At 41.9% G+C, this 20066-nt stretch overlaps 1 protein-coding gene across 3 annotated transcripts in view; it reads right to left on the bottom strand.

The window, feature by feature from the left end:
- dpf3 (double PHD fingers 3) overlaps positions 1–19768 on the bottom strand; it is an 88420-nt gene extending 68652 nt beyond the window's left edge. For all 3 annotated transcript variants that reach the window (XM_060916324.1, XM_060916325.1, XM_060916326.1), the window contains exon 1: positions 19700–19768. In XM_060916324.1, the coding sequence (XP_060772307.1) occupies positions 19700–19731 (32 nt within the window). In that variant the 5' untranslated portion in view covers positions 19732–19768. The remainder of the gene's footprint in view (positions 1–19699) is intronic.
- Positions 19769–20066: the final 298 nt, after the last annotated feature.

Raw genomic sequence — 20066 nt, 5'->3', positions numbered from 1 at the left:
AAACCATCAGAAACTTAAACACGACTTGGGAGTTACAACAGGACAATGAACCCGAACACGCGTCAGAGCTGGGTGTGGAGGATAAAGCAGGCGAACATTAAGCTTAAAACAGGTCCTGACTTCAACCCTACTGAAAATATATGGACCGGGCTTATAAGTTGAGTCCATGCCAAGAAAAAAAAAATGAACTGAACTCTACCAGTTCTACCATGAAGAATCGTGAAATATCCAACCAGAATTCTGCCAGAAGCTTGTTCATGATAAACAAAAAATGTTTGGTCAAGGTGAATCTTGCGAAGAGACATTTTACCCAAATATTAGGTGTGCTGTATGTTAAATTTTGACCCTGTGTTGATTTCAGAAAACCCAAAGAAAATTGTGCACCAAATTCTAGGGTTTTTTTTAATTAAAGCTGTATGCTGTACAATCATTCAGCCACAGAAAAAGAACAGTTCAAAGAAATTACTGAAAGCCCAAATATCGCCATGACGTTCATATCCAAGATGACATTCAGGTCACTGTATGTAAACTTCTGACCCCTACTGTATTTTAATGATTTTTAAATTATAGTTTTGTTTTTGAGACTTGAACATTTCTGGGTGTTTATTCTCATCAGCAAAATGAACACGGCGCTACTGTGAGGTGTTTATTACATCGGCAGATACGTGAGGAATGTAGAAGTGGACAAAGAGGAAAAACTTCCACACAGCGACGTGATTACAAAGGACCTCAGTGTTCAGAAAGAAAACCTGACAGAGAACGAGCCTGAGCGGAAACAGGTACGGGAGAAGGAGAGCGTTTCTGGAAGATAGAATGATGACGTACAGAATAATGCATAATTAATAAACAGGGACGGGGCACAACAAAACATTAACTTTATATAAAACAAGGAGAGATCCATTGTACCAGGCTTTAGCAAATGCTGTTGTTTTCCACCCTGAGCAGGTAGGTGAAACAAAAAATTAATGACAGAATAAAATGTAAATGAAGCACAAAACACCAGGCTATAAATTTTTACAAACATTATCATCCCCCACCCTCAATCTAATCCTGACCATCTGCAAATTTATAGCAGCGATAAACAGTCATTCCCTCACCGGAGTCTCTTTTATCTCTCTCTACAAATTAATATGAGGGGGGGAAAAACCTCATCTGTTTTTTTTTTTTCCCCCGAAGATGTTGGAAAACTTCCTGAGTGTCACAAAGCGCTGAAACTGGAGACTCCTTCCATAACTGTTTAAAAACATCTCACAGAAAACGTCACCATATCAAAGGTTGATTACACCATATTTTCCTTCTCAAATAAGCAGAGATGGACAGTAACGAAGAGATGGACATTTACTTGAGTATTGATTTTTTTTGGAAACTTATGACTTTAACTTCACTACATTTAAAAGACAAATATCGTACTTTTCACTCCACTATATTTCTATCAAGGTCCTCGTTATTCGTTACTATGAAGCAGCTTTGAAAGTGGATGTTTCTTCTTTTCTAAAACGTGATTTTTTTTTCACAGGTGACACTGAAACAGCCGATCAGTAATCACTAGGGTCACGTCCATAGACTGGATAAAATCAAGGTCAGTGATTTCTCAGCAGCGTTATTTAACACGATCAGTTGCTGGCAGAATGGAAGCAGGTGGTTCTTCTGGAGAACGTATGCACTCATGGCCCATGAACCCATGTTTCAATTTTCTGAAAGGATTAAAGATTGATTGTTTTAAATGTTTGCTTTGTTTACTGAAAACGAACCACGTCACGGCCTACAAAAACTCGCCGTCCGACCTGCGGAAGCATATTGAGATATATAAACGTTTTATTCCAAGAGAAAGCTTGCAACGAAGTTGTCTGTGCTTTTAGAGCTAGCGATAACATTGCAAACATAGCTATGCAGTCTGGTTTAGCAAGATTATGCTAAAGTTAACGTTATTCATGTTAGCGTACCTCTGTTTTTACAGTACATGCTAACTAACAGCGTCCAAGTTAACTCGCTATGTGTTAACGTTAGCCGTGGACAAGGCGATGCATTTGACTAACCAAATCAAATCAAATAAAGTTTATTTGTACAGCGCTTTTAACAATAAACAAAGCTGCTTTGCGACAATGTTTATTGTTAAAAGCGCTGTACAAATAAACTTGATTTGATTTGATTTGGTTAGTCAAATGCATCGCCTTGTCCACGGCTAACGTTAACACATAGCTAGTTAACTTGGACGCTGTTAGTTAGCATGTACTGTAAAAACAGAGGTACGCTAACATGAATAACGTTAACTTTAGCATAATCTTGCCAAATAAGTGCAATGTAGAAATCTTTCTTTTCGAGTAACGTTAGCTACCCAATATGATTTTGAGTTTGAAAAGAGTTTGCTAGCATGTCAGGTGGAGTTTCAGCTCTACAGGTTCTACAAGCTAGTCAGCAAATCCAGTCGGTTGCTTCAGAGGCGTTAGGTTTTGTAAGCGTTATGGCAATAATATAACAGTGTGTTGATGGAAAATGTACTTTTAATACCTAAGTATTTTTTAAAAGCAAGTACTTTAACTTCAGTAAAAATTTGACTGGACAGCTTTCACTTGTTTCGGAGTAACATTTAACCAGTGGGATCTGTACTTTAACTTAAGTAATAAACTTGGGTACTTTGTCCACCTCTGCAAATAAGACATGACACTTTTTTTTTTTAGAATCTATTTATCATTCAGGTTTGATTACGTGGCGTGTCCGTTGGGAACGAACCGTTGCTATGGAAACTATCGAAAATGAATCCAAAGCCTTTGTGGACACAATTCATAATTCCTCATCTGGTTCAATTTCCATGTAAACGTCAAACAGCAACTTTTAAAAACAAAAACAAATGAGGTCCTCTTTAGCCTTTTACATTAAACGGTCACTTTTTTATTAAACTTCCTGTGTCATGCCCAGATTTCCTGTGTGCATTCTTTCATGCTGTGTATTGAAATGCTCATGTTATCTGAGGGAATAAGTGCACGTGAGGTAATATGACGTGACCTGTATGACAGCCGTGATCCCTGACCCGAGCCGTCAGAAAATCTCATTCTCCAAAGTGTTTAGACAGTAATTTCATCCATCTGTACTGCAATCTAACACCTTCACTCTTTTTTTTTTTTTTTAAATAGCTTTTAATATCTGCCTTATTTTTACTGGTACGTCAAAATTTTTTACAATTATTTACACACTTTTTTAAAGTATATTTTTGGATGATAGATATTTCAGATTTTTTTTATATCTATTTTAATATCTTTGCGTCAGTGGTATTATTTATTGCAGTATTTTTATTAGCATATTTTGCTATTTTATTCTTTTACTTCACACTTAAAAAAAAAAAGCAATCGTAATAATAAAGGCTTCTTCTTAAATTATAATATATTTTCATATATTTAAAATGCCTTTAAAATATTTAAAGCATAGCTAGGTGATTTAAAAATAAAAAAAAGTGAAATGAAAAACAATCAAGTTAAAAATGTAGTCCAAAATGCAATACAAACATCATATGAAGTCAAAAGCAAATTAATTTCAGTGACCTTAAAAAATAATAAGCAAAGTAAGTGTAAAATAAATAAAAAACACAAAAGTACAGTAATTAAAATAATTTACCAGTAAAAAAAATTGCATGCAAGTAAATATGAAAGAAAATATTTTTAGCTATTATTATTTCAACATTCAAATTTACCTTATTAAAATCCTCTCTGACTTAATAATAATAATAATAATAATAATATTATTATTATTATTATTATTATTATACAGAATGTAAAAGTCTGTATAAACCCAGACGAACACGTAGAATAAACAGGAAGCGATGTGCGCTGAAGAGCTGCAGCAATCTGTGATATTTCCCAGAGCAGGAGATACTTGGGGTTTTATATACAGCAGGAGAAACCAGAAAACTTCTGCACGAGAGAAAACCTTTCATGCCTGCTATTACAGTTTGACCAGAGCCCAAAGCTCAGCTGTGTGCCGTGTTGGAGCCTTTCATATTCAAATGGCTCTCATGGTTGCATTTACAGAGTCCCTGAATAATCGCTAGCATCAGGGAGGGGTCTCAAAGCATTGTTGTTCTATTGGCGCTCCATATGCATAGCATAATGCTGAGGTTAAATCGTACACTGACTGGAATATGATTATGGGATCATGAATAAGTGTGTCTTGATTAAAACCCTCTGGGGAACAAGCAGCTCTCATGCAAGCAAAAGCTCTTCATTGATCTTCACAGTTTGATTCGGACACAAATCAGTGAAAATAATTCACAAAACCCTCCTGAAGGCAACTTTACACGATAACTGTGCTAATAGGTTCGAGACTAAACCATGAACCACTGGATAAGATTCATTTTATAACCAGTCAAGAAGAAAAAGAGTGACAGCCATGAGTCAGGCTACTTTGTAGGTTTGGATACGAGTGTAAAGTGAAGTTATGTAGTGAATAACACACTTCAGGTTGTGATGTTAGAGGAAAATAATCCACAACGAGATCTGACAAGCCACGAAAAAAAAGCCAGCCAATATTATTATTATTATACATACATACACACACTCTTCATATCAGCATTCTCAAAGGCCAACACTAGCTTATTCGCGACTCACTGCTGTTAGCGTGGCAGTCCAGTTACCTTCCAGCCAGTGTATCATTTATCACTAGTGTTAGCAAAGGCCAACACTAGCTTACCTGCGACTTGGTGCTGTTAGCATGGCAGTCCGGTTACCTTTCAGCTGGTGTAGCATTGAGCAGCAGCATTAGCAAACACCAATGCTAGTTTACCTGCGACTCGGTGCTGTTAGCACGGCACTCCAGTTACCTTCCAGCCAGTCTTATGTCAGCGAAGGGCAACACTAACGCAGTCAAGCCTTCACCTCATCTCATCTCATTATCTCTAGCCACTTTATCCTGTTCTACAGGGTCGCAGGCAAGCTGGAGCCTATCCCAGCTGACTACGGGCGAAAGGCGGGGTACACCCTGGACAAGTCGCCAGGTCATCACAGGGCTGACACATAGACACAGACAACCATTCACACTCACATTCACACCTACGCTCAATTTAGAGTCACCAGTTAGCCTAACCTGCATGTCTTTGGACTGTGGGGAAACCGGAGCACCCGGAGGAAACCCACGCGGACACGGGGAGAACATGCAAACTCCGCACAGAAAGGCCCTCGCCGGCCACGGGGCTCGAACCCGGACCTTCTTGCTGTGAGGCGACAGCGCTAACCACTACACCACCATGCCGCGCCGCAGTCAAGCCAATTATTATTATTATTATTATTCTCTTTGTGTAATTTACTTAGTTACTTTTAAAATCAAAATCGACAGCTACACACAACTGAGCTACCTGGCAGCCAAAATTCTCTCAAAATCTTCCGTTTTTAATGAAGCAAACCTGCCAGCCATGTTTGTTTACAAATTGTCAGTCCCTCGCTAGCGCGGAAGTTTTACGTTTCTGACATGTGACGTCATGTTGTTTTGACAACCATGCAATATTGTAAACCATATTCAACTCTCATTCTCCATTGGGTAGAATGACGTAATACACGTAAGATAAGTGATATGCTAACAATATTGCATGCTATCGAACCAAATGAATGAAACCCACTAGAAGGGAATAGATTATATGTTTTTATTCCATCGGAAAAGTGATCTGTATGTATAATTATATAGTATGTTGTTTTCCTATTGGTGGTGATGCCATTCCTCCAAGTTGGTGCCACCAGACTGTGCTCTGAAGACCTACTGAGTACCAAAGAGCCTGACAAAAGGTGTTGCGGCCATGTGGTCAGAATGGATAACAGTCGGATGCCCAAGCAGATTTTCTACTTGGAGCTTAAAGTTGGTAAGAGAAAGAGGGGCGGACAGAAGAGGTATAAGGACCTGCTGAAATAGCAAAATTATCTGAAGAAATGTGAAATGAACACCAATACCTGCGAAGATGACGCCACAGACAGGGGCGTGATGGAGAGCAACGATCAAGAAAGAAGTGGAGACCTTTGAGAAGATGACAGCAACAACCAAGGCCTCCGTTACCACCTGGGAGAGTGTGTGCTGTCTACAATCAGAGCTTTAAAGCCAGAACTGGCTTCATAAGCTACTATAAAGCCAAACATCAAGAAATGGTGACAAATCAAGCATGAACCATCATCCTGGACAGCCACAACGATTGTTTTCCTTTTCAAAACTCAAACTTTTGCACTCCGTAGTTTATACATATATTTTCTTGTCACTTTAAGTCCAGGAGCAGCTCCTGGAAGTTCAGGATGCAGTGTAAGTTATTACAGTAGAGATTTTGAGACAGCAAGTACAACTAAACCCCTGATAGAAACCATGTGAGCTGGAGTCAGAGTCTTATTACTCTGTCACAGAAAAATAAAACATGTGCAGGAACGCAGGAAAAGGCCACGGTATTGTGAAGGCTCATTACTGGCATAGAGCCCAGTTGTTCTTGTTCTTGTGTACACAAAGATTTCAGGCCTCTCTGTTGTTTTCTTTCTTTTTTTTTTGTGCCAGTGCAGGGACTAGATTTATCCAGACCGACGATTACCCTCATCAAACCCCTCACACGCAACCTGGGGGAAGGGAACCGACTCCAGCAAACGCACAACTCAAACATAACCCCAAAAAACCCCGCGCTTTGTTCCAATACATATGGAACAAAGGGGGGAACCGACTCCAGCAAACGCACAACTCAAACATAACCCCCAAAAACCCTGCGCTTTGTTCCAATACATATGGAACAAAACGTACACCTACCTGTCGGACTCGTGTTCTCCTACACACGCTAACACACTGAATAAAGGCTAAGGGTTAGCCTCGTCCACACACTGTGACACTTTACTTCCTCAAATGCTGACTTTGTTTAAGAATTAACATGATTTTATTTAGCAAAATGATCAAAGCTAGTAAGCTACACGCAACTGCAGGAAAGTTAGCAAACTCAGTAGCTAATCTTTTCTCACTAGCACACGCTAGCTGCTGGCATTGGGTGCTAGCTGATTTCAGTAGCAAGGTAGCTAATATTAAGCTATTAAGGACACCAGAAACAAAATTGTAGACCTGCACCAGGCTGGGAAGACTGAATCTGCAATAGGTAAGCAGCTTGGTGTGAAGAAATCAACTGTGGGAGCAATTATTAGAAAATGGAAGACATACAAGACCACTGATAATCTCCCTCGATCTGGGGCTCCACGCAAGATCTCACCCTGTGGGGTCAAAATGATCACAAGAACAGTGAGCAAAAATCCCAGAACCACACAGGGGGACCTAGTGAATGACCTGCAGAGAGCTGGGACCAAAGTAACAAAGGCTACCATCAGTAACACACTATGCCGCCAGGGACTCAAATCCTGCAGTGCCAGACGTGTCCCCCTGCTTAAGCCAGTACATGTCCAGGCCCGTCTGAAGTTTGCTAGAGAGCATTTGGATGATCCAGAAGAGGATTGGGAGAATGTCATATGGTCAGATGAAACCAAAATAGAACTTTTTGGTAAAAACTCAACTTGTGTTTGGAGGAGAAAGAATGCTGAGTTGCATCCAAAGAACACCATACCTACTGTGAAGCATGGGGGTGGAAACATCATGCTTTGGGGCTGTTTTTCTGCAAAGGGACCAGGACGACTGATCCGTGTAAAGGAAAGAATGAATGGGGCCATGTATCGTGAGATTTTGAGTGAAAACCTCCTTCCATCAGCAAGGGCATTGAAGATGAAACGTGGCTGGGTCTTTCAGCATGACAATGACCCCAAACACACCGCCCGGGCAACGAAGGAGTGGCTTCGTAAGAAGCATTTCAAGGTCCTGGAGTGGCCTAGCCAGTCTCCAGATCTCAACCCCATAGAAAATCTTTGGAGGGAGTTGAAAGTCCGTGTTGCCCAGCGACAGCCCCAAAACATCACTGCTCTAGAGGAGATCTGCATGGAGGAATGGGCCAAAATACCAGCAACAGTGTGTGAAAACCTTGTGAAGACTTACAGAAAACGTTTGACCTCTGTCATTGCCAACAAAGGGTATATAACAAAGTATTGAGATGAACTTTTGTTATTGACCAAATACTTATTTTCCACCATAATTTGCAAATAAATTCTTTAAAAATCAGACAATGTGATTTTCTGGATTTTTTTTTCTCATTCTGTCTCTCATAGTTGAAGTGTACCTATGATGAAAATTACAGGCCTCTCTCATCTTTTTAAGTGGGAGAACTTGCACAATTGGTGACTGACTAAATACTTTTTTGCCCCACTGTATAGAAATTTTTTTTTTTTTTTTGGTTACTAGTGCCATTTTTTTTAGCATTTTTTTAACAGTGATGGCTTGCATTTAAAAGCACAAGTAAGCTAACTATTATATTGTGTAGCCAGTGGTATGTATGTATGTATTTGCTTGCTTGTTTTTATCCAGAAAATAGCTGAAAGTTGGCAACACTGGTCAAAGTGTGTAATGACAGTGTGGCGTTCACCTCTCTACAACCGAACACACCAAATATATCCTGTGTGTGCGTGTCCCAGATTTTGGAGCAGATGGGGCCCCGTCTCTTGCAGAGTGACACCTCTTGGAGGCGTTTCCTCATAACAGATGGGATGCTGGGATACTGCGAATCTGCAGTGTGCACAGTGCCACGCCCACAACACATCCACACACCAAATGACAAATCTACACGAGTGTTTTTCTGTGAACACTGAGAAATGTGTCTCCCAGAGCCGTCTCTAGGCCTGTGTACTGTGGAGAGATCTAAAACCTGGACATACAGCAAGAACTCCCTGGGGCCTCCTGTGAAAAAATTCAGCAGACCTCTCGGACGTTTATTAGTTGTTGGGGGGGGGTGAAAACGGCCAACTTGGCTCGTCCCACCCAGCTGCAACCTTGGTTTGAACTAAGAGTGTTATTTCTTCGCTGAAAGCCAGCAGACAGGATTACCCTCTGTGTATGTCATGGATATGAGCGTGTTTAAAGAAAGTACAACTAAACTCGATGCAGCTTTTCATCATTTCAATTGCAGCTCAGCCAAAGTAGGTGTCCCACGAAGTGTAGTTGTGGTCAACTCTGTGACGGGGCTGAATTCAGCCCCAGCGTTGCAACGGTTGCTCAGATACAAGGTTCGCCTGCCTCATGTTATCCGGCAGCGAGGGCAATAGAACGACACATCGTACATACGATCGTCTGTACTGCTTTTGGTATGTTTTTTGCGTGGAGTTGAGTGTGTAAAAATTGAAGCGTACCGTGTCAACTATGTGACGGTGATGACATCTATGACGTGGTAAGTAGTCAGGATGATGAAAAAGTGGCAGCCCACTGCCTTCGCACACGCGACCCTGGGCGATAATAGGTGGATACCAGTGGACATGGAAAGCCAAAAAGCATCAACTATGTGACGTCTAACCGAAGGTAGATTTAGCATCGCCAATGCTACTGGATCCTGCAGTGCAGGCGATGATTCCACCAACAATGTCTACTGATGAAGCCAAATTCGAGACAACAAGCCATTTGATTTTGGCTATAAAAGATGGGGCGCACAAAAAGTAACAGGCCTAGCTTAGTCATTTTAAATATTTTGACTACATTTAGTCCCAAATTAAGATAAAAAGTTACAATTTAGTATTTTCTGTCACCAAGGGTAGTATCTCACTGGGCTGCGACTAGCTGGAAACGCAACAATTGTGATAAAATATGCGAATTAGTGAATCACACCGAATTGATATTCGCATATTTTACCGCAATTGTTGTGTCTCCAACTAGTCGCAGGCTGTTGCAGCCCAGTGAGATACTGGCTCGCACTTCCTGCCTCACGGAAACTGACTTGAGAAGGGTTCGTGACGGCTTTGCGACACCAGCGACGCATTTGCGGCTATTTTGAGAGAAATTTTGTCGCACGAATTTTTTGAACATGTTCAAAATTCCAGCGACGAAGGAGCGACACTTTGCGACTCATGCGAGGAAATTGAGAAGCCCCGCAAATGTTTCAAGACACTTTTGAAACACTCTCGCGAATGACGTTCGCAAGCTGTCGCAGCCCAGTGAGTTACTGGCTTTATACAAAATAGTTAAGGATTACAGGAATAGATGGATAGATAGTAGCTGGTCTACCTGTCACAGAGTTGACATCTCGCATGTAATGACGTATGCGATTAGTGTTGCATACTGAAAAATACAAACACATTTGAGCACGGCTCTGCTGTGAACCTTTCACTTGGGATGTGTCAGGATTTATCCCAAAACCCAACATACTTCATTTTTGCCAAATTGCCCACCCCAGATTTTTCAGTATTCGCAGAAACACTCACAAATACAACATCTGATCCAGAATCTGCGACCTTTCTAGTTTCACAGGGTTTTGCTAATATGATCGTGTTTCTTGGGACATCATCTATCCGTCACTCATCCTGAGGGGTTTAACTGACTCCGTTCACGTTTACAGTGGTGCTTGAAAGTTTGTGAACCCTTTAGAATTTTCTATATTTCTGCATAAATATGACCGAAAACATCATCAGATTTTCACACAAGTCCTAAAAGTAGATAAAGAGAACCCAGTTAAACAAATGAGACAAAAATATTATACTTGGTCATTTATTTATTGAGGAAAATGATCAAATATTACAGATCTGTGAGTGGCAAAAGTATGTGAACCTTTGCTTTCAGTATCTGGTGCAACAATAACTGCAGCTAAGTCTCCAGTGTGAGCGCTTTGTAACAGTCAGAGGTAAAGCTTTCACTTTAAGTTACACCTAAAATAATTAATAGATAGCAATATAAATATCATCGCAGTTACCCAGCTACTTTTGCCTTAAATTGTTTGTCATTTGTAATGTTACTCACATCTGTAAAGTAATTTTTATACAGGATATTACACGAAGTTCATCTTCGAGTGGTGAACGGATATTTCACGAGTGAGTGAAGCGAACAAGCGATTTTTTTTTTTTTTTAAACACGAGAAGATAAACTTCATATCTTTGCACCATCGTGTAATGTTCTTCATATTATGGACACATCCACACACACACACACAAAAAAAAAAACCACACAAGATAATGAAAATAATTTTAATTTTGAATCAGTTCGCCATTTTGACAACGCGCGCCCAGTCAACGGGAAAACACTGGGAGTGACGTCATCAGAGTGAAATATCAGTGATTATTATCCATACCGGACACTTTTTCGATGGAATAAAAACACGTGTTCTATTCCCTTCTAGTGGGTTTCATTCATTTGGTTTGATAGCATGCAGTATTGTTATGCAGCATATCGCTTATCCTACGTGTATTACATCACTACCCAATGGAGAACGAGCGCTGAATATGGTTTACGGTATTGCATGATTGTCAAGACAACACGATGTCACATGTCGGAGATGTAAAACTTCCGCGCTAGCGAGTGAGCGGCTGTGACAATTTGTAAACAAACATAGCTGGCAGGTTTGCTTCGTTAAATACAGATGATTTTGAGAGTATTTTGGCTGCCGGGTCGCTCCGCTGTTTGTAGCTGTTGATGTTGATTTTTAAAAGTAACTAAGTAAATTACACAGGGATAATAATATTTAGCTTGACTGTGCTAGCGTTGGCCTTCGCTAACACGACACCAGCTGGAAGGTAACTGGACTGCCGCGCTAATGGCACCGAGTCACGGGTAAGCTAGTGTCGGCCTTTGAGAATGCTGATATGAAGAGTATGTGTATAATAATAATAATAATAATATTGGCTGGCTTTTTTTCATGGTCTATCAGATATATTCCATTCAGCTACTCATCTTCGACTCGTCCATTCATGCTCGCTGAATGGAATATATCTGATATACCACTCAACACCAGGCAATATTATTTAAATATGTCGCTAAGATCCGTGATGTATTTTGTATTAAAAAAATGCAAGTTTTTCAACACGAGAAGATAAACTTCATATCTTTAGGCCAATGTGTGATTTTCTTTTTATTATGTTATATCGACATATTCACAAACAAAAAGCCCCTGAATTTCTCAAAGCAAAATTTATCATCGATGTCCTTACGAGTGACATTTAGAGATTTATGTCATGGTTTTGGTTCTCCGTGTCCCGGATGGAGCTCGGATGAAAAATCCGAGTGGTGTATTTCCCAGTAAAACACTGGTGTCCATATATAATTGTGGCAGTGGGGGCGTGGCCAAGCGTCGGTCTGTGAATGGAGGGCGGAGTCAGGGAAGGTAAGTGGTGGAATCATTGCACCTGATGGGGATTAACCTGTGTTTGTGTCTTCCCCAGTGACCACGCCCTTTAAAAGGAGAGGACAGCAGAGAAAGGGAGCTCTCTCCCCCAACCAGAACACGTGTGTGTGCGCGCGCGGCTGGGAAGTGATAAAAGGCTGAAAAGCTAACAATAAATAGTTCATTGAGAACTCAGTTCTGGCCTGCCGTGCTTCTGTGCCCCACCCACCTGGTCCAATACTACAGTGGTGCTGAAACCCGGGAAAGTGCAGAAGGGAATGGCCACATAGAGTCCTCCCCCTTCAAGGACCTGGTCCAGGCCCTCGCCACAGCCCAACAGAGCCAGCACCAGGCGCTGATCGCCCTCCGGAAGGAACCGCGGAGTGGGTCCAGTACCATCGCCCGGCGTCGCTGGATCAGGCCATTGAGCTGGCGGAGGACCATATGGCGGCCGTTCCGACGGCAGGACAGCGTGTCTCCCCTTCTCCCCTCTCCTCTCTCCCCTTCTGTTCCTCGCCCTCGCCCCATTTCCCCACCGCGGGGGCCGGCTCCACCCCAGCCGGCCCGCCGCACCCGTGGCGTCCTACCATTTCCTACTTCCGTGTCTGTGTCTTCCCCCCCTCAGGCGAATGATCTCCAGAACACCGGTGCAGAGAGAGAGCCTGGGCTGGTATGCTGGCGCTGTGGGGAACCGGGACACCTCCAGCATCAGTGCTCTTAGGACACTTAGGGCAGGATAAGACACTAGCCCGAATAATGGCCCGGTTCTATTGGCTAGGGATTCGCGGCGATGTCCGTAGGTGGTGTACGGCGTGCCGCGAATGCGTTAGTAAATCCTGCAGCCATCCCAAAAGCGCCTTTGCACCCTCTGCCATTAATCGAGACCCAGTTCGAAAGAATTGGGATGGATCTCGTCGGTCCATTAGATTGGTCAACACGAGGATACTGCTTTATTTTAGTTCTGGTATTCTATGCAACGCGATATCCAGAAGCAGTGCCTCGTCGCAATATTTCAGCACGTAGTATTGCTGAAGCACTCTTCCGTGTCATCTCCCGGGTCGGAATCCCCAAAGAGATTCTGACTGATCAAGGCACTACATTTATGCCACGCACACTGCGTGAACTGTATGGGTTACTGGGAATTAAGCCTATCCGCACCAGCGTTTATCACCCACAAATGGATGGCTTAGTCAAACGGTTTAATCACACCCTCAAAAACATAATTAGAAAATTCGTAAGCAAGGACACATGCAACTGGGATAAATGGCTCGAGCCCCTGTTATTCGCAGTGTGAGAGGTCCCACAAGCTTCCATGGGGTTCTCCCTGTTCGAATTACTATACGGGCATAAGCCACGTGGCATTCTGGATGTGCTACGGGAAAATTGGGAGGAGGAACCTTCAACCAGTAAAAACGAAATTCAATACGTTATTGACCTGCGCGCCAAACTCCACACATTCACACACCTAACCCTGGAGAATTTGCGGCAGGCCCAAGAACATCAAGTCCGTCTGTACGACAGGGGCACGCGCATTAGGGAATTCACACAGGGAGATAAAGTACTCGTTGCCCACATCAAGCTCTAAATTGATCGCCAAGTGGCAAGGACTCTTTGAGGTCACATGGCGAGTCGGGGACGTCGACTGTGAGGTGAGGCGAACGGACAGAGGTGGGGCGTTACAGATATACCACCTCAACCTACTAAAACTTTGGAACGAGGAGGTCCCCGTGGCATTGGTGGTTCCGGAGAAGGCGGAGCTGGGGCCGGAGGTTCAAAAAGGGAAATTGACATCGCCCACCGCCCCGGTCCCCTGTGGAGACCACCTCTCCCCGACCCAGTTCACGGAGGTCGCCCAGTTGCAAACAGAATTTTCTGACGTGTTCTCACTGCTGCCCAGCTGCACCCACCTCATAGAACACCACATTGAGACGCCCCCGGGGGTAGTAGTGAGCAGCCACCCTTACAGACTGCCCGAACACAAAAAAAAGGTGGTTCGGGAAGAGCTCGAGGCCATGCTCGAAATGGGCATTGTTGAGGAGTCCCACAGCGACTGGAGCAGCCCGGTGGTCTTGGTTCCCAAGGCCGACGGGTTGGTCCGGTTCTGCGTGGACTATAGGAAAGTCAATGCGGTGTCTAAGTTTGACGCTTATCCAATGCCTCGCGTTGACGAGTTGCTCAATTGACTAGGCACGGCTCGTTTTTATTTGACACTGGATTTGATGAAGGGATATTGGCAGATCCCCTTGACTCCGCTATCCCGAGAGAAAACGGCCTTTTCCACACCATTTGGCTTACACCAGTTCGTCACACTTCCTTTTGGGCTGTTTGGGGTGCCTGCTACGTTCCAGCGGCTTATGGATAGGGTCCTCCGCCCCCATGCCATCTACACGGTCGCCTACTTGGACGACATTATCATTTATAGTAATGATTGGCTGCGGCACGTGGAACACCTAAGGGCCGTCCTTAGGTTGCTGAGGCGAGCGGGTCCACAGCCAACCCGAAGAAGTGTGCAATTAGGCAGGTGGAAGTACAGTATCTGGGTTTCCACTTGGGTAATGGGCAGGTGCGTCCCCAAATCAATAAGACAGCAGCGGTTGCGGCCTGCCCGAGGCCCAAGACCAAAAAGGGGGTGAGACAGTTCCTGGGGCTGGCTGGCTACTATCGTAGGTTTATACCTAATTATTTGGACGTCACCAACCCGCTGACTGATCTCACTAAAAAGGGAGCACCAGATCTGGGCCAGTGGATGGAGCAATGCCAGCGGGCTTTCTCGGAGGTAAAGGATGCACTGTGTGGGTGGCCACTGTTACACTCCCCTGACTTTTCTCTCCCCTTTATTTTGCAGACGGACGTGTCGGACAGAGGGCTGGGGTCTGTTCTGTCCCAGGAGATGGGGGGGGGGACCACCCAGTGCTGTACATCAGCCGGAAGCTGTTGGTCTGTGAGGGCAGGTACAGCACGATTGAAAAGGAGTGCCTCGCCATCAAATGGGCGGTCCTCGCCCTCCGCTACTACCTGCTGGGGCGCCCTTTCACCCTCTGTTCGGACCATGCGCCCCTGCAGTGGCTCCACTGCATGAAGGATGCCAACATGCGGATCACCCGTTGGTATCTGGCACTCCAACCGTTTAAGTTCAAGGTGGTCCGCAGGCCGGGGGCGCAGATGGTCATGGTGGATTTCCTCTCCCATCGGGGGGGGGGGTGAAGAGTCAGCTACAGGCCGGACGGCTCCCCGGTCTGAGTTGGGCGGTGGGGGTATGTGGCAGCGGGGGCGTGGCCAAGCGTTGGTCTGTGAATGGAGGGCGGAGTCAGGGAAGGTAAGTGGTGGAATCATTGCACCTGATGGGGATTAACCTGTGTTTGTATGTCTTCCCCAGTGACCGCACCCTTTAAAAGGAGAGGAGAGCAGAGAAAAGGAGCTCTCTCTCCCCAACCAGAACACTTGTGTGTGTGTGTGTGTGTGTGTGTGTGTGTGGGGCTGGGAAGTGATAAAAGGCTGAAAAGCTAACAATAAATAGTTAATTGAGAACTCAGTTTTGGCCTGCCGTGCTTCTGTGCTCCACCCACCTGGTCCAGTACAAAAATAATATAATATTTATATAATATATATATATAGCTGTATAGATAATTATGAATTATAATTTTGGCAATGTTGCATCAATATGATGTACTGAATCATACTAAACCCGAACTCATTCTAAATAATAATAATAAGCTAATATTTCTATTATATACAAAACACCATCATTTATCTGTATTTATAATTAAGTTATTCACTGAAGGTGAAGTGAATAATAACAGAGAGAGACGAGGTTGAGGTTATTATTCACTGATATTACATATTACATTATAATATCACATGCATGGTTGATAATTTTATAGATTTGGACACAAAAACTAAATATTTCAAATAAACTGACAGTGTGTCTAAAACATCAGGAGCCAATGAGAGTAAAAGGACATATAATCTTGTGTTTATTTTTTTTACAACATACGCTCTCCATGTTCACACTTTACACACTTTCTCAGCCGCTGTATCATGGATTTTTTTTTTTGGTGGATTTTGCTCAATATGTTCAGATCGAGATATCCGCCCAACATATGCACGCTGGTTCCTGAATTCTTAGACACCTTGTATTATAACATTTCCTATCCCCGCTCATATTTATCTACGATGTTAGAACTAAAACACTGCGTGTGGTGCTGTTACAGTTAAAACATGAGTGACGTTGATTGATTAACTTTCACACCACATCCTCAAGGGTTTATTCCTGTTATGCCATTGTCATTTGCCAAGAGGTAGAATTTCTGTTGATTAAAAACAACACGACATACATTTTTTATCCATTTCTAGTTACATTTGATGTTCTGGAAAGCTACAATTATTGACACTTTTTCAGATTTACCAAAGGTGAATTTCAATTTCAACAGTTATTATTGGTTAATCAATCAACTGGAAGACCCGCCTCGCCCTTTGATCTTGTCATCTGATGGAATTTTTTTCACCACGTTCAGCAATTTTTCGGAAAACCCGGATGTTATCATCGCAGGTAAGCATGGTGGAAAGATCACGGACATGTTTTTACTCATCAAATTCACCGATATTTCATGATCTCCTCGTCCAAACCTACTTTGTTTCTCACTCTTTCATTCGACAGCCGCCATTTTGTATCTAAACGCGCGTTTGAGAAGTCACTCATGTGAGGTGTCGATAATAGTGATCGCTTTCCACTAACGGTGTCCACCATTATCGACACCCTGTGGGATTAAGGGACATTTACAACTGTTATGGATCGATCTTTGTGTAACATTGCTGAAGTAGAACAATGAAGTACTTTAAAAAAATAAAAGTGCTGTGACTTATAATATTTTTTTTTCTGATTCATAACAGAATGGAATGTTTATAGAGTATTTGGAATCCGATTGCAATAAATAGAATTAGAGTAGAATTAAATTCCGAGCATTTAAAAAATGACATGCTTGAAATATTAAAATTTTTTTATTCCGTTCAGAAAATATATATTTATGACATGCGGCCTTTGACCTGGATTTTCATGTGGTTATAATGTCGATTTCCTATTGATGTTTATTGCTAAACTACACAACTAGAAATTAATACAAACAACAACGAATGATGAACAAAATGTGATCTCCGAAAATACTGAGAAAGTGGAACAAAAAGATTTTCTGAAGCAGGTTAAACATTAGAATTACTTCCTCATTTACGTAAAACACCGACATCCATATATTTATATAAAAGATATTTTGGACTAAATATAAGTCTATGGAAAACACATTTTAAATAAAAACTATGTTTTGTTAACTTAATACCACATACCGATTTTTTTTTTAAATAAATAATCATCTGGGTGTAGATAATTGTGGAATGGTGTCACGTGATCTGATACGCTAAGGGTAGTATCTCACTTGGCTGCGACAGCCTGCGACTAGTTGGAGATGCAACAGTTGTGATAAAATATGCGAATTAGCGACAATTTTCACTTGGAATCACACTGAATTGATATTCGCATATTTTATCGCAATTGTTGTGTCTCCAACTAGTCACAGGCTGTCGCAGCCCAGTGAGATACACTCGCACTTCCTGTCTCATGGAAGCTGACTTGAGAAGGGTTCGTGACGGCTTTGCAACACCAGCGACGCATTTACGGCTATTTTGAGAGAAATTTTGTTGCACAAATTTTTTGAACATGTTCAAAATTTCAGCGACGAAGGAGCGACACTTTGCGACTCATGCGAGGAAACTGAGAAGCCCCGCGAATGTTTCAAGACACTTTTGAAACTCTCTCGTGAATGACGTTCGCAAGCTGTCGCAGCCCAGTGAGTTACTGGCTTAAGTAATCGGGAATCAACTCATTTTTTTTTCCAGTGGAAGTTTGAGTAATTATTCATGCACAATTTAAATACTGAAAGTCTTTTCTACTTTTGCAACAGCCAAAAGATCGTTAAGGTGTCGATAATTGTAGCCGCCACTCTAGTTAGTTTCTAACATCACCTACTGGATGTTATAGCAGGTATATATCAGGTCTTAAAGGAGTTGTAGATCTTATCGCACTTCTCCCTCTCTCTCTGAACTTTAATAAGACAAACAACAAAGCATAAACTCCTCCTTTTGAAAATGTTAAAAAAAAAAGTTATTATATATTATTCTATCCACATTCACTGGATATGAGCAATCGTGTGCTCTGATTGGCTACTCTGCTACTAGGATATCAGCTCATATACTTGCCGTGAGTAGAGAGAAACTAAATGGCGGAGCGTGTCGCTGAACCAACCGAGGATGAAATAAAAACTCGACTCGAAAACACAAAACCCCAACAAAACAAACAAACAAACAAAATATGGAATGAAAGTATTTGACAGGAAGAATGTGTCTTTTTTATTATTGCGTTTTTCACAAATTGCTCCTGTGATTTCTCCGGTTTGTTTACATTCTAAGCAGAAATTATTTTGTCGGATGTTTTGTATAACGTTTTTATTTATCAAATTTGCAAAAAAAATAACGAGAAAAGCACTCGGAGAGCGCAGACCGCCGCCAAGAATCCTTTAAAAAATTCTAGGATCCAGAAGGTGATCCGGATCACCGCCAAAACCTAAAGGATTGTTACTTGTGCCCAGTCACACCTCTGGAAAAAATTTCAGAGCAATCCATTCATAACTTTTTCTGTAATGTTGCAAACCAACGCTACCGAAAACATAACCTCCTTGGCGGAGGCAAAAATGCTCCGTCTCTCAAAATCCAGTGAATGTGGATCGAATAAAACAGTTATTCCAGTCAATCTTGTCGTAAATAGCCGACTCGGCGCTATCAGCTCATGTACGACCCGATTTCAGGGAATAACTGTTAAAATAACTATAATAAAGGTTTTTTTTAATGTTAATGCACAAAACTAAATATAACCGTGCACCATGTATATTAATAAATCTTGTGATATTTCTGCAAGCTGTACACATAATACAGATCAATATACCAAAACACTGCAGTACTGAATAGTATTTGATTAAAGCTGCCCTGATGTTCAGTTATTTGCTCCATGGATGCATACAAGTTCACACTACAACACTGAAACAACAGGTTTTAGTTCACATTAGGATATTTCCTTTTCTAAAACATTCAAACAGGATCAACTTTCTCATATGTGCATGAGCTCGAAGCCCACTGTTATTCATGCACATGAGCGCGTGCGTGATGTTTGTGTTTAATATGTGATTACTGGAGGAGATCAGATCAGATCAGATCAGGTGAGGTATCTGTGTCTGGACAGTACAAGCCATATTCTGCATGTTCTTCTTCAGGAATGGTTCAACACTCCTGGAGGATAAATATACATCATGCAACTCAACATGCATTTCATCACAAGCTGCAGCAGTTTATCCGTTTCAGGATCCGATTAACTTACCAACCCCTGATTAAAATAATAATAATAATAAAAATAATAATAAAATGCATGCTTCTTCTTCTTTTATACTGTGTAACATTATTATATTTGCATGCATGTGTTTTGTAAGTACTCACGCTTTTAGTGGATTGTGAATGACAGTCGCCATGTTGTCACACTGTAACCCAATAAACCCAAATCTTAGACTTTTTTGGGAACCTTATGAAAAGAGAGAGAGAAAGAGAGAGAGAGAGACTTATACTAGGCTCAGTATCCAGCCAATAGAATATCAGGATTCCGTATATGGGCGTGGCTTAGGCAAGCTGTCAAAACTATTAAAAATGTGCATTTATATCCCTAGGCATTTATTATTCTTTTCTTTTTTGGTAGAAGACACATTTGAGCACGTTGTTCACATTTATGCTCATGCAAGATAAAATAAATATGTATATGATTTTTCATGTTATGTTTTAATATTATTTCTATTATTATTCCTTTTAAAAA

Source organism: Neoarius graeffei, chromosome 3 (genome assembly GCF_027579695.1).
Source record: "Neoarius graeffei isolate fNeoGra1 chromosome 3, fNeoGra1.pri, whole genome shotgun sequence".
NCBI classification, from domain to species: Eukaryota; Metazoa; Chordata; class Actinopteri; order Siluriformes; family Ariidae; genus Neoarius; species Neoarius graeffei.
This window is presented reverse-complemented; position numbering and strand designations above follow the sequence as displayed.